The sequence below is a fragment of the Plecotus auritus genome (assembly GCF_963455305.1).
Source record: "Plecotus auritus genome assembly, chromosome: 4".
NCBI lineage: Eukaryota > Metazoa > Chordata > Mammalia > Chiroptera > Vespertilionidae > Plecotus > Plecotus auritus.
Genome location: NC_137775.1, coordinates 33724557 through 33739377, shown reverse-complemented (window position 1 = coordinate 33739377; position 14821 = coordinate 33724557). Strand labels below are relative to the sequence as shown.

The 14821-nt window shown below is 37.2% G+C and overlaps 1 protein-coding gene across 8 annotated transcripts in view; it reads right to left on the bottom strand.

Moving 5' to 3' along the window:
* Positions 1 to 14821, bottom strand: part of STXBP5 (syntaxin binding protein 5) — a 152665-nt gene that overhangs the window by 97674 nt on the left and 40170 nt on the right. For all 8 annotated transcript variants that reach the window (XM_080666219.1, XM_080666214.1, XM_080666215.1 and 5 more), the window contains 3 exons: positions 12618 to 12752; positions 9915 to 9978; positions 1819 to 1902 (listed from right to left, as the gene is read on the bottom strand). In XM_080666219.1, coding sequence (XP_080522345.1) covers positions 1819 to 1902; positions 9915 to 9978; positions 12618 to 12752 — 283 coding nt within the window. The remainder of the gene's footprint in view (positions 1 to 1818; positions 1903 to 9914; positions 9979 to 12617; positions 12753 to 14821) is intronic.

Below are 14821 nucleotides of genomic sequence, written 5' to 3'. Positions count from 1 at the left end.
TCTTCAACAAATAAATGGCAAAAAAAGAAGAAATGAGGTAAGGAAGTGAAAAAAGAGAAGAGTCCTTTTGCTCTGTGGATAGAGCATCAGCCTGTGGACTGAAGGGTCCTAGGTCCGATTCCAGTCAAGGGCACATGCCTGGGTTGCAGGCTCCGTCCCCAGCAGGGGGCGGGGAGGCAGCGATCAATGATTCTCTCACATCATTGATGTTTCTACCTCTCTCTCCCTCTCCCTTTATCTCTGAAATCAATAAAAATATATTTTAAAAAAAAAGAGAGAGGTCTACAGTTTAAAAGAGACTTAAAAAGTGTATCAATCAATCACAATCGATCTATATTTGGGTCTTAAAACAAGCAACAATAAATGTCTACAGCAAGCATGTCAAACGGCCCAGCCAATATAACAGTATGTAAGAAACGTTTTAATAAAAATTTCATAACTTAATTTTTACAATATCCTGTTATACATAATCTATATATATAAAAGCCTAAGTGACCGTCCGACCAGTAGCTATGACGTACACTGACCACCAGGGGGCAGACGCTCAATGCAGGAGCTGCTGAGCTGCTGTGAATTGGTAGCTGCAGTTCTTGGGTGATGCACCCAGAACCAGAGAGGAGAGAGCCCGATTCTGGGGTGTGTCGCCCGAGAACCGCCCTCTCGCAATCTGGGACCCCATCGGGGGATGTTGGAGAGCTGGTTTCGGCCCAATCCCCATAGGCCAGGACGAGGAACCCCACCAGTGCACAAATCCATGCACGGGCCTCTAGTTATTAACAAACTACAAAGTTCGCTAATGACTGATTACTATAATCGTATTGCATTCATTTCCCTTATGCACCTTACACGCAGGCACACCATTTCTCTCCACTAATACTAGCAGCGAATATTTTAGCAGCTGATTGCCAAATCATTAGTCTTGTACTGACTTGTTTGGTGTGCGCAACAGGAAGTATTTTGCTTTCCGAGAACAAGAAAAATACGTTTATTTGCATTATGATTATTAATTCGTGCAGTTACTCAGTGTCTGGTAAATTAATGTTCAAGAAAAAAATATTAATTTTTATTAAAAGGTTCTATTATTTTATGTTAATGATTACTCATTTATTTCAGCCCTGTGTATTCAGCATGTCTCGATCGAAATAAACCTACGTTTCTATGAAAATTGAAGCTTCTGCCCTAGCCAGTTTGGCTCAGTGGATAGAATATCAGCCTGTGGACCAAAAGGTCCCGGGTTCAATTCCGGTCAAGAGCACATGCCTGGGTTGCCGGCTTGATCCCCAGTGGGAGGTGTGCAGGAGGCAGCTGATCAATGATTATCTCTCATCATTAATTATTCTCTCTCTCTCTCTTCCTCTCCCTTCCTTTCTGAAATCAATAAAAATTTATTTTTTTTTTAAATTGAAGCTTTTGTATTTTTGTGACCCAAATAAACTTAAATCTTGTTTATATGGCTCGGGTTAGCCTTTGAGTTTGACATGCTTGGTCTACAGCATATTACGATCATTTGTACAAGATAAAAATACCATGTTTATTAATTTGCTTGTAAATGTATAGAATAACTGCAAAAATACATGAAAAATTGGTAACACTAGTACCTGGGGTAAGAGACTGGATGGCCAAATGACAGGGGTGGGAAAGAGATTTTTTTATATCTTTTGAGCTATGTAAATATATTATCTATTATAGAAAAAAATTTGGTGTATTTTATTGCAGCTATAAAGGTTTCCTAAACTAAAATCAGCAATTAAGTTCTTAGAAAAGCCACTCTGAACTAGAGAAATGACAACATTTTTTGATTAACAAAAATGTTATTACCTCATCATATGTGTATCTGTAGTCGCCTTTTTTTGATTTGAGGTCCCATAAAACTACTGTTCCAGATTCAAAGCCAATCAAAAGCTGTAATGAAAGAAAATGCCACATTACCTAGGAATGGTAGTAATCATATGAAGCATTTATATTCTGACAAGAAAGATAATAATTATCATTAATATGAATCTAATATAAAATTACAATGTAATTAAACATCTGCATTGCTAATTACTAATCACACAAATCACAAATGAGAATACTATATTTCATATTTACATGCCTTTTATGATTAGGGACTCAATATATATCATACAAGTTTTTTGAGAGAGAAAACTACCATTTTGAAGTCCTCAGTGTACATTTTAATTAATATAATAAATTAGCAATACAAGTTAACATTTTTATGTGCTTTAAAGTTCACAAACTTTTCTAATTCAACACATTATCAGGTAATCTCATTTATTTATCTACATATTAATTAGTTCTAAATTATATCCAGCCTAGATCCTTCTCATGAGATTTAGACTCATAATTCCAGTGGCCACATCTCCACTTATCTACTCAAGAAGAACCTCAAAGTAAATGTTTCCAAAGTGAATTCATTATTTTCTTCCCTACCCTCCTCTGGTATTCTCTGTTGCAGTGTCTCTATCACTATTCTTTATCTCAACATTCATTAAGTTGCTCAGGCAAAAACCTGGGGGTCATGTTAACTCTGGGTCCTCCCTCCCCGCTACATCAGGTAAAATCATCAAATAATTTTAAAATTACATTCTATCATCTCCCTAACTTACTTTCCTCCACCTCCAATACCTTACTCCAAGACACAAGATCTCTGGGATTATCACTTTATAATGTTTGTAAATGTCGAATTACTATGTTGTACACCTGAAACTGAATGAATATAATACTGTATGTCAACTGTAACTGGAAAAAAAGACACAAAGATCTCTTTTCTGGTCTCTTATTCTCCCTGATTCCAAGTCTTGCCTCCCTTTTTAACCCATTCCATATTGTAGTTAGAGTAATAGTTCTAAAATGCAAACCTGATCATGTCATGTGTGCTCTTATTTAAAACTTTTAAGATAGTCCAAACTAAATATGACTTACAAGATTCATCCTGGTCTGTCTTCTGCTTACCTCTCCAGCTTTATCCATTACCACACACTCAGTACCCAATACACTCCAGTCCATCTTTTAATTCATGCTCTCTCTTACCTTGGAGCCTTTGCACATGCTGTCTTTCTACCTGGGCCACTCTACTTGAAGGTCATGTTCTGCCAGACTAATCCTACTAACTCTTCAGATATCCTCTGAGCTATCACACACTTCCTCTGTGAAGCCTTCCTTGACCTACCAAATGTAAGTCAATGCCTTTCCTATGTACTCCAACAGTACTCTGTACTATTTTTAATCTGAAGGGTCACCACACAATATAATAATGGCCCTTGTCTTATCTGAATTCTCTTTCAGACAATAGCACTGGTCTATTTAAGGAAGGATTGATTTTATCTTATTCACCACCGTACTTCTAATGTAAGACACAAGGACTGATCCATTGTAGAAACTTAATAAATCTTCGTAAATGAATAAATTTCAGAATGGAATGCATGTTCATGCCTTATAAACTGTCCGCCACTTATCCAACTTCTGCTGTCCACCTAGTATTTTCCAAATTTCAGTATTTCCTCTGCTTGAACCTCCTCCCCGCTTTATTTACTAAAGAATGTTCTATTCATTTTTAAGTATCAGTTTAGTTGCTTCCTTGGGTAAGCCTACCCAATTCCACAGTGGTCGGCAGACTGCGGCTCGCGAGCCACATGCGGCTCACGAGCCGCGGTTTGCCGCACTGTTGACTAATGAGTTTGCCGACCACTGGGATAGGGGCTTAATCACAAGGAACAACAACAGCCTGTAATTATTGGAATCGAGAGTCTAGGTCAGTGGTCAGCAAACTCATTAGTCAATAGAGCCGCAAACCGCGGCTCACGAGCCGCATGTGGCTCGTGAGCCGCAGTTTGCCGACCACTGCTCTAGAAAAACAGAGATGCAACTACTCCTATACTAGTATATGCATTTCATCTATATGTCTCTAATAGCGGCCTAATACATGTTAGACACTCAACTAGTTGTTTAATGAATGCATAATTAGTAGGTAGTTGATAACCATTCATGTACTCTGAGATATGAACAAAGTTTGGGGAAGAACCAGTAATTTTAATGAAATAGCAATTTAGTAGATTTTAGACTACAGTGCATTTGTAGGAGCCAGTCATTGAGGTTTTCCCACCATGGTAGAAGTATAGTTAATTTCTGTAACCCAAACACTTTTTTCCCAGGCTATCTTACATATATACAGTTTCTAGGAAAAACTGGTATTTGTTTCCTGTAACTTTTCCTAGTCCTTCCAAATATCTTGGATATGTGATTATGTCACTTTCTGATGGGGGAAGAAAACTTCAGAAATAAAAAGACAAAAAAAGATAAAACTTAAGAACTGATGTACAGAGTAAACAAAACTGGATTGTTCAACACTAAGCTCTCAGATGTGACATTTAGTGGCCATGTAACTTTAGTAATGTTACCCCTCCAGGTCTTGGAAGCATAAAGGGTTATAGTAAACTTTAACCCTTCGAGTCAGATCTAACATCCCAAGAAAGTAAGAAATCTGTGCCAACTGGTTAGACTTTAATCCCCATCATTCCTAAATATTAAAAAATAGAGGGGCTAACTTAAAAGTACAGTACTTAAGCTTGGAAGATTCTTTCAATGCTTATTCCTACTAAAATATTTTATAAATCAGAGATGTTAAGTAATATATTTAGTATTGACTAGTTTCCTTTTAATTATTCTATATAATAAAAGCTTAATACGCTAAGTGTCCGGTCGACTGGTCGGCTATTCAACCCATCAAAGCGTAATATGCTAATGATATGCTAAGGCCGCTCAACTACTCGCTATGACGTGCACTGACCACCAGGGGGGCAGACAGTAGACCGGTCGACCAGTTGCTATGACATGCACTGACCACCAGGGGACAGACGCTCCAATTGGTAGCTTAGCTTGCTGCTGGGGTCTGGTCGATCAGGACTGAGCGAGACAGGCTGGACACGCCCTGGAGCACTGCGGCGGTCCCTCCCCAGCTGGCCAACCTCCCACATCTCTACCCAGCCCTGATCAGCACCGCTAGGGTCCCTCAGCCTGGCCTGTGCCTTCTCGCAATCAGGGACCTCTCGGGAAATGTCAGAGAGCCCATTTCGGCCCAAACCCGCAGGCCAGGCCAAGGGACCCAACTGGTGCACAAATTCGTGCACTGGGCCTCTTAGTTTTCTCATAAAAAGCATCAGTGCATATACTGACTATGCATACAGCTCTCTACATTAATAACTGATCTATATCTTACAGAGAAAATACAGTACAATGGAGAGGACTCTGGAGTTGAAATCAGAGAAATCAGTGTTCAAAATCCCAGCTCCACCAATATCTAACTTTGTATTTCTTGACCACATAATACCTTCAAGTCTCTGCCTGATCATCTGTAAAACAAGAAAGATATCTCACTAAAATTTGCTGGGAGGATCAGATGAAACAGTGTATATAATGTGTCAACATAGTGCCTGACACAAAGTAAAATTCAATAAATGGCAGTCAATATAATCTATTCAAACATCTTAATGTTTCAAAGATGTTGAATGACATTAACTCTGGGAACTAAGGAGAATTAATATAATGCAAGTTTCAAAAAGTGAGGATGATATAAACAGTTATACATAATTTATTTTCGCAGTGAATTAAGAATATATTGAGCAGTTACTATTTATACTGTACAGACAGCCCTCGGGTTACATCAGACTCGACGTACGTTGTTTCGTGGTTATGTCGCCATCTCCCATTTATTTATAAAAAAAAAAAAAAAAAAAAGTTCCGTCATTTCGACGTATGTACGTATGTGCTTTTTATTTTTTATTTACCACAAGTAAAGGTCAAGAATTGTTATTTTTTTTTTAATTTTTTTTACTGTTTCACTTCATTACTGCTGTGTACTGTATGTGCTCCATGTGAGTGACGTAGGTGCTTATGTAGGTGGGTTCCGACTTACAACGAAAATCATGTTACATCGCACCATAGGAATGGATCTCTGACGTAACCGGAGGACCTACTGTATTCTGAGTATGATGTGAAATATAAATCCGCATAAATATTACCTCTGTGTTCATGAAGCTTTTTCGAGTTTACATATACACACATTTCTAATACAAGGCAATATTTGGTAAATACTATAAAGCTTACACAAATAAGGTGCTAGCGAATTTAGAAGTGGGAGAAAGCATTTTCTTTCAGAATTATCTGGGAAAATATCATGAAAAAAATTATTGAATCTGAGTCTTAAAATGAGGGTAGGACCCAGCCAGTGTGGCTCAGTGGTTGAGTGTTGATCCATGAACCAAGAGGTAGCCTGTTGGATTCCTAGTCAGGGCACATGCCCCAGTTGCAAGCTTGATCCTCAGTGGGGTACGTGCAAGAGGCAGCCAATGATGATGTCTCTCTCTTATTGATATTTCTATCTCTCCCTCTCCCTTCCTCTCTTTCTAAAAATCATTGATAATAAAAAAAGTTTTTTTAAATAAGGGTAGAAATTCATTGGAGAGAGAATATCATTAAATAGAACTACCTAAAAATATTCCAAACAGAGGGACTCACATAAACAAAGCAAGGAGGCAGCAAAGAGCACTCACAAATGAGAAACAATAATTATTTGCTTCAGTATAGCATTCTGGTAAAGATGTTCTGAAAGATAATGAAGCCCAAAGCTACAGTTGAAGAAACTCTTTTTGTTAGATATTGTGGAACCACTGAAAGCTTTTGAACAGGAGAGAGGAAAGATTAAAATGGCACTCGAGGAAGACTGATCAGGAAATGATTCAAGAATGAGTTAGAATGCCTTTAATTACTTTGGCCATAATGCTATGTAATAAAAAAGAGACACTGCAAAGGAAGGATTTCAATGACTTAGTGACCAATTCAAAGTAGAAGGAAGGAAAGTTTTCAATTCTCCCACCCTGCCTCTCACCCAAAGGCTTACCTTTCAAACAAGTATCTTGTACCAAAGAAAATAAAGATACAGGTTACTGTAACGTGCTTCATGTAGTTTCTCTCAAAACATACAATTTTATATATAAATATAAGCTAACTCTAAAGAGTACAGCTACCCTTTTGTTTTCCCAGTGACAAATAAGAGAACAGTGTTAAACAATCTACAGGCTCGACTACTCCCACTAATTGAGGAAAGGAAAAACCTGGGTAAAGTGCTTCACAAAATTTCTAAATTTCATTTCACTGATTTCTGATGGTGACAAATTTCCTGGTATTTACATAGGTTAACATCATAAATTTATATACACAGACATTCTATCTTTAAATAGAAATACCTGAAAGATTGGTTGGATTAGGAAGTAGAAATCATGGGAAAGGAATTTTTATTATTTTTTAAATATATTTAACAAAACTAAATTAACAATAGCTAGATACTGCTTGCATAAAACTGGTTTTTGGATATAAAAACTTAAATAAAATTTTTTAAAATGTCTACATTATTAATCTAAGCTTTTTTTTCTTCTCACCATTTTTTTTTTAAATTTGGAAGGTATAGTCAATTGAAATTTTTTCTTTTTTTTTTCTTTATTAAGGTATTACATATGTGTCCTTATCCCCCCATTACCTCTCCCACCCCCCAGCTCGTGCCCTCACCCCAAAGCCATCTATAGATTCAATGCACTCCCCATTAAAATACCAACAATATATTTCACAGACCTAGAACGAACTCTCCAAAAATTCATCTGGAATAAAAAAAGGCCCCGAATAGCTACAGCAATCCTGAGAAAGAAGAACAAAGTAGGAGGGATCTCAATACCAGATATCAAGCTGTATTACAAAGCCACTGTTCTCAAAACTGCCTCGTACTGGCACAAGAACAGACATAAGACCAATGGAATAGAATAGAGAACCCAGAAATCAACACAAACCACTATGCTCAATTAATATTTGACAAAGGAGGCAAGAGCATGCAATAAAATCAAAACAGTCTCTTCAATAAATGCTGTTGGGAAAACTGGAGACAGACACGCAAAAAAATGAAACTAGACCACCAACTTACACCATACACAAAAATAAACTCAAAATGGATAAAGGACTTAAACGTAAGACGGGAAACCAAAAAATACTAGAGGAATCCACAGGCAGAGAAATCTAAGACATATGCCGAAGGAATTTCTTCACTGATACTGTTCCTAGGGCAATGGAAACTACAGAGAAAATAAACAAATGGGACTACATCAAACTAAAAAGCTTTTGCACAGCAAAAGAAATCATCAACAAAACAACAAGAAAGCCCACTGCAAGGGAGAACATATTTGCCAATGTTATCTCCAATAACGGTTTAATCTCCAACATTTATAGGGAACTCATACAACTTAACAAAAGGAAGATAAACAACCCAATCAAAAAATGGGCAATGGTTACTTTTCCAAAGAAGACATACAGAAGGCCAAGAGACATATGAAAACATGCTCAATTTCACTAATCATCTGAGAGATGCAAATCAAAACAACAATGAGGTACCATCTCACACCTGTCAGAATGGCTATCATCAACAAATCAACAAATGACAAGTGCTAGAGAGGATGGGAGAAAAAGGAACCCTCGTGCACTGCTGGTGGGAATGCAGACTGGTGCAGCCACTGTGGAGAACAGTATGGAGTTTCTTCAAAAAACTAAAAATGGACCTCCCATTTGACCCTGCGATCCCACTCCTAGGAATATATCACAAGAAACTAGAAACATCAATCAGAAAAAATATATGCAGCACTATGTTCATAGCAGCACAATTTACAATAGCTAAGACTTGGAAACAGCCTAAGCGCTCTTATAGCAGATGAGTAGATTAAAAAACTGTGGTACATCTACACAATGGAATACTACGCTGCTGTAAAAAAGGAACTCCTACCACTTTTGCAACAGCATAGATGGAACTGGAGAGCATTATGCTAAGCCAGTGGTCGGCAAACCGCAGCTCTTTGGCCCCTTGAGTGTGGCTCTTCCACAAAATACTACGTGCGGGCGCGCACATACAGTGCGATTGAAGGAGTACCCTAATTAAGTTAATAACAATGTACTTACCTATATAGTTTAAGTTTAAAAAATTTGGCTCTCAAAAGAAATTTCAATCGTTGTACTGTTGATATTTGGCTCTGTTGACTAATGAGTTTGCCGAACACTGTGCTAAGCAAAATAAATCAGTTGGAGAAATATAAATATCACATGATCTCACTCATTTGTGGAATAAAATGAACAACATAAACTGTTGAGAAAAAAGAGATCTAAAGACAGAGAATCATCGATCAGACCATCAAACCTCAGAGGGAAGGCAGGGGAGGGTGGGGAGAAAGGGGAGATATCAACCATAGACAATCTAAGCTATTCATAAAGAAAAATTTAGGGAAGATAATATATAGAAACAACTCTAACATGTGATTTTATAGTAACTGCTACAAAAACTGTGTAACTAAAGCGCTAAAAAGAATTCAAAACCAAAAGAAAACAGTTTTTGTGAGGAGTATGAGAAAATCTGGGAAAATATTTTAAATAAGTCAAAAGTAAGTTAATAACCTTTAACTGCTTCTATTAAACTTAACTTGTTTTAGGGTTCTTTTATTGTTGTTCTTTAAAATTGTAAATGATTCCAATTCTTTCACTTGTTGTTCATAATGTATAAACAAGGGCTATAACCTTTGTTAGTAATCTCAACTTTGCAAGGTGTATCTTGAATAGTCTGCATATTAAAAAAAATACCAAAATTCATACATTTAGGTCAGCCGTGGGCAAACTACGGCCCACGGGCCGGATCCGGCTGTTCTATCCGGTTCTCTTGCTCTCCCCTCCGCTCCTTTACTTTGAATTTATATTAGTTCACACAAACACTCCATCCATGCTTTTGTTCTGGCCCTCCAGTCCAGTTTAAGAACCCATTGTGGCCCTCGAGTCAAAAAGTTTGCCCACCCCTGATTTAGGTTAATAAATATATGTTTTAGAAAAAATTCTACCTTTCCTTCATCCATTGGATTATCACTTATATGGACAATAGGTCCTGGATGAGACTTAGATGACCTAAAAAAGAAAAGTTAGTAAGATTTTTTGTGTCAGCTAAAATTTTCAATACAATTATATATTCATCGCAATAAGAATAATGAATGAAAAATAAAGATATATTTATAAAAGATATAAATGTTTCAGTAAGTGATCAATTACAGATATTTAGCTCTTAATATGAATCAAAATAGAAATAAGAAAAACATAGTGACTGGTAAGTTGATACAAGTAAGCAAAACTTACAATTAATTTGGATAAATATAAGTACTTTGTGTATAGAAAAGAATCTTCAATTTAGTATTATAGCACAGAAAATCTATTCTCATGGTAGAAATCTCAGAGTCAATATTTTTAAATAAAGCAGCATCTAAAATATTGCAATCTTATTTTACTTAAATCTAGCCTCCAATTAGGGCATCTTATCCAGTTCCATAGTTCACACAAAAAGTAGAAAAAAATTATATTATCTTAAAAAACAAATTAACAAAAGTAATGCCACCTATACTTGCTCAGAAAAAAATAAGTCATGCAGATAAAAATGTAGCTGAACTGAGGCTTATACTGCATCAATAAGCACTTACCTATTCATAAACTCAATAGATTGAAAGACACTTCATGAGAGCCATTTGTGAAACCACAGACACCTACACCAGAACTACCCACCAGATGCTGTGATCAAATCAAACAACAGACCAAGAAAACTCACACCTTGTATCAAGGGACTGATATCTGTATATATAAAAGGCTAATATGCAAAGTGTACCCACGAGAGTTCAACCATGAGACCAGGAGTTTGACTGCTCGCTATGACATGCGCTGATCACCAGGGGGTGGCACAGAACATGACAGGTGACCAGCAGTGGCAGCAGGGCGCTGAGGGAGCGAGGAAAGGAGGAGGTGGGAGGTGGGGGAATCATGTGGTGACGGTGCGCGAGTGGTGAGGCAAGGAGGAGGAGGGGAGGCAGGGAGGCGGGGGAACTGTGCAGAGGCGGAAGCACGCGGGTGACAAGGGAAGGAGGAGGCGGGAGGTGGGGAGGCAGGGAACTGCGCAGTGGCATGCAGGCAGCGAGGAAAGAAGGAGGTAGGAAGGCAGGGAGGTAGGAACCTGATCAGCCCTGATTGCTGGCCAGCCCTAGGGACCCTACCCATGCACAAATTTCATGCACCGGGCCTCTAGTATGATAATAATGTTCCTGTCACAAGAAGCAAAACCAAGCTTGATATGCTATTACAGCTGTACACACTACTTAAGAGAGATGCCTCAAATTTATCGCCATGTCAAAGTGATATAAAGTTGTGGAGTATAAAAATTCAGATCTATTTATTTAAAAAGAAAAACAAAACAAAACAAAATGAAAATGAATCTTGCTGATTTTCTTAAATTTTTATGTCTAAATTATGTAAGAAAAAAACAGAGAGATAAGATGCAAAGATAAGATTCTAAGACAAAAGTGAAAAGTTAGAACTAAAAGTTAAAATCCTTACAGCCCTTGAGCTCATCCAGTTTTTGTTGTTGTTAATTGTAAAATGAAAACAATCATCATTATATCAAAATTAAGGAAAACTGTCAAGTGAATTTTGCAATGTTACATGGCAAATATTTAGACTACATTTGCTAATTATTAAAATATATCAAGTAGTAGTTTAGATCAGTGTTTTACAAATATTGGTGGCAACGCATTAGTACATCATAAAATCAATTTAGTGGGGCCTGACAAGCATATGAAATAAAAAGAATTACAAGATTAAAAAAAACAGAGCACTCATGGACATGGACATGATTGTGGGGGGTGGGGAGTTGGGTAGAGATGCAAGAGGGCAGAGGGGATAAATGGTGATGGAAAAAAAAGATAAAAAGAAGACTGTTTTCACCCAATAATAATTTTTTCATTAAACTTGTGCTACAGTTTATACATATGTGAACACATGCATATATAATAAGTGTGTCCCCGCCCAGCGCCAGCCGGGGACGTGATATGCCAGTGGGGCTTGATGGGGGTGGAGCCGGCCAAGTCTGGGTCTCACCCAATGGGAGTGGGGCCAGCCAGGTCTGGGTCTCGCATGATTTCAAGGCACGTGCGGGTGTGGGGGGAGGGACTTGACTCTGGGTCCCACAGCGCACCCCAGACTCTGACAGGAGGGAGGAGGGAGCCGGATACCCGCACCCAGGACCCACACAGCAGGGCGGCGGTGGTTAGGAGCAATGAGACTGGCAGGGGAGGGCAGTTAGGGGCGATCAGGCCAGCAGGCAGAAGCAATTAGGGGCGATCAGGCAGGCAGACAGGCGATCAAGCCTAAACTGGCAGTCGGACATTCCCCAAGGGGTCCCGGATTAGAGAGGGTACAGGCTGGGCTGAGGTACTGACCACCCCCCATGCGTGAATTTCATACACTGCGCCTCTAGTAAATAATAATACAAGGAAATAAACTTTGTTTCATATACTCACAACTATAACCCTACTTTTGCCCACCCCTGTATATAAAGCATTTAAATGTACAAAGTACCAACAGGACAATACTTACAAAAGACTAATCTATATTTAATATCAAGAAGGTCTGACAGATATTTAATTCAATATGAATTTAATGATTAGCTATTATATAATATCATCTATGGTACTGATACTTTTAGATACATAAGATTTGCTCAAACTCACAGTTCAATGGCTTTATTCCACATAATGACGTAGCCTGAGAGTGTGAAGGACTCCACGTTGACAATATGTATGTTACCTCGTTCAGTGCCCACATAGAGCCATTTACTCTGGAAAGGCAAATGGCAAAATGTAACCCTGCAAGAGAACATATATTTTTAAAAATTTTTTAAAGATGTCTGGTATATTTTATTAATTATATTAAAGAGTTAATCATGATATATGTAACTTACGAAAAGCAAATATGATACACCATTGTGATTAATATTTAATTATATTATGATAAACCATCAAATTTACTCATTGTGATTAATATTTAATTATGCTAATTAAACTTATGATTAGTCAAAGGCCTTACAGTAAATAGACAGCATGGCATGATAGAAAGAAGACAAATTTTGAAGATAAAGCAGTTATCCCTCAGTATCCTTGAGGGATCCTGTAACCAATTACCTGAGGATACCAAAATCCATGGATGGCCTTATGTAAAATGGCACATTTGTGTATAACCTACACCAGTGGTCAGCAAACTCATTAGTCAACAGAGAGGCAAACTGCGGCTCGCGAGCCGCAGTTTGCCAACCACTGACCTACACAATTCTCTTATATATTTTAAATCATCTCTAGATTACTTATAATACTTAACAATGTAAATGCTATGTAAATGGTGATTACACCATATTGTTTAGAGAATAACAAGAAAAAAAGTCTGTACATGTGCAGTACTGATGCAATAATCATTGTAGGCCTTTTTCTTTCCTGAATATTTTAGATCTGCGGTTGGTTGAATCTGCAGATGTAAAACCTGTGGATACAGAACCAATGGATACATAGGGCCAACTATATGTTTCAAATTTGACCACGTCATCCACTAACTGTTACTTTAGGCACATCCAGATGTAACCTTTAAGCAGCAAATTATGAGTATAATACCCACCATCATGCCCACGTACTACTGTATTCCTCAGGAGTTATTAAACACTCATATCTCTCAGTATCCGTGCAAAATGGTCTTCCCATGTTTTTCTTCAGTTCAAATACCACCTTCACTCAAATTGATATCCCAATATTTCCATATGTCTATCAGGCTTGCCTTGTAAGAGAGGGTTTACTCTCTTCACTAATTTGTAAGCCCCTGGAAGGGCAGATATCCTCTGTACTCGGGCTGAGACAATGCTATCTGAAAAATCACCCCCTATGTCCTGATTATATGAGACGGCTTCATTGACAAATTATAATAATTTACATGCATGTACTAAATTTTATCATCATCCCAACAATTTCAAACATATTCTATATCAGCTCATTTGATTTCAAAGGCAAAGAATGGAAATGATCTTGTCTTTTTAGTAGTACTTTAAAAAAAGAGGTAGTACGTTATGAAACCATATAATGCTCATCTTTTCAGAATCTAATTGTGTCTCTCAAAATAGGCTATTTAAATTTCGATGGAAGAGCACTTAGAATAACACACTGATAATAATCACTGCTAGACTGTTAATACTCAGACTAGGTATTAGGCAAGATATAGCATACAGACGATTTGCTGTTCCCATTAACACATAATTTCATTCCTGAGAATTTTCTAGGTGAAAACATTTATCAAATAAACATACATGCAACTCAGGGTCTCACTATTTTCTATAAGTACTGCTCATTTAAATAAATACTTAAGGTTAACTATTTTCTTTTGGATGTTTTATAAGATAAAGTCATTTTTCTAAAGGACTTATGTATATTTAACAGAGCACAGAAATGCCTACTAACTCGAAAAATAATTTTATACTACCTTATTAACTCACAAAGTAGTAAGTTCACAGTATCATTCTGAAAACTTCAGGGCTATTTAGGCTTCTGAATTCAGAACTTTCTAGATTTTAGAAAGGTACATAATCCATATTTTATATATTACTAAATATGGGGCTAGCATCTCATAAACACTGAACATTTTTGAGATATAAATTTAGACAGCTTATTTTTTAACTGATTTAATTTCCATATAACATTATATTAGTTTTAAATGTACAACGTAATGATTCTATGTATGTGTATATTGTGAAATAATCACCACAATAAGTCTAGCTAACATCATCATCACCACACATACAGTTAGACATTTTCTTGGGATGAGTACTTGGAAGATGTATTCTCTTAGCATCTTTCATATATCAATAGTATTATTAACTATAGTCACTGAAAGTTTCTTT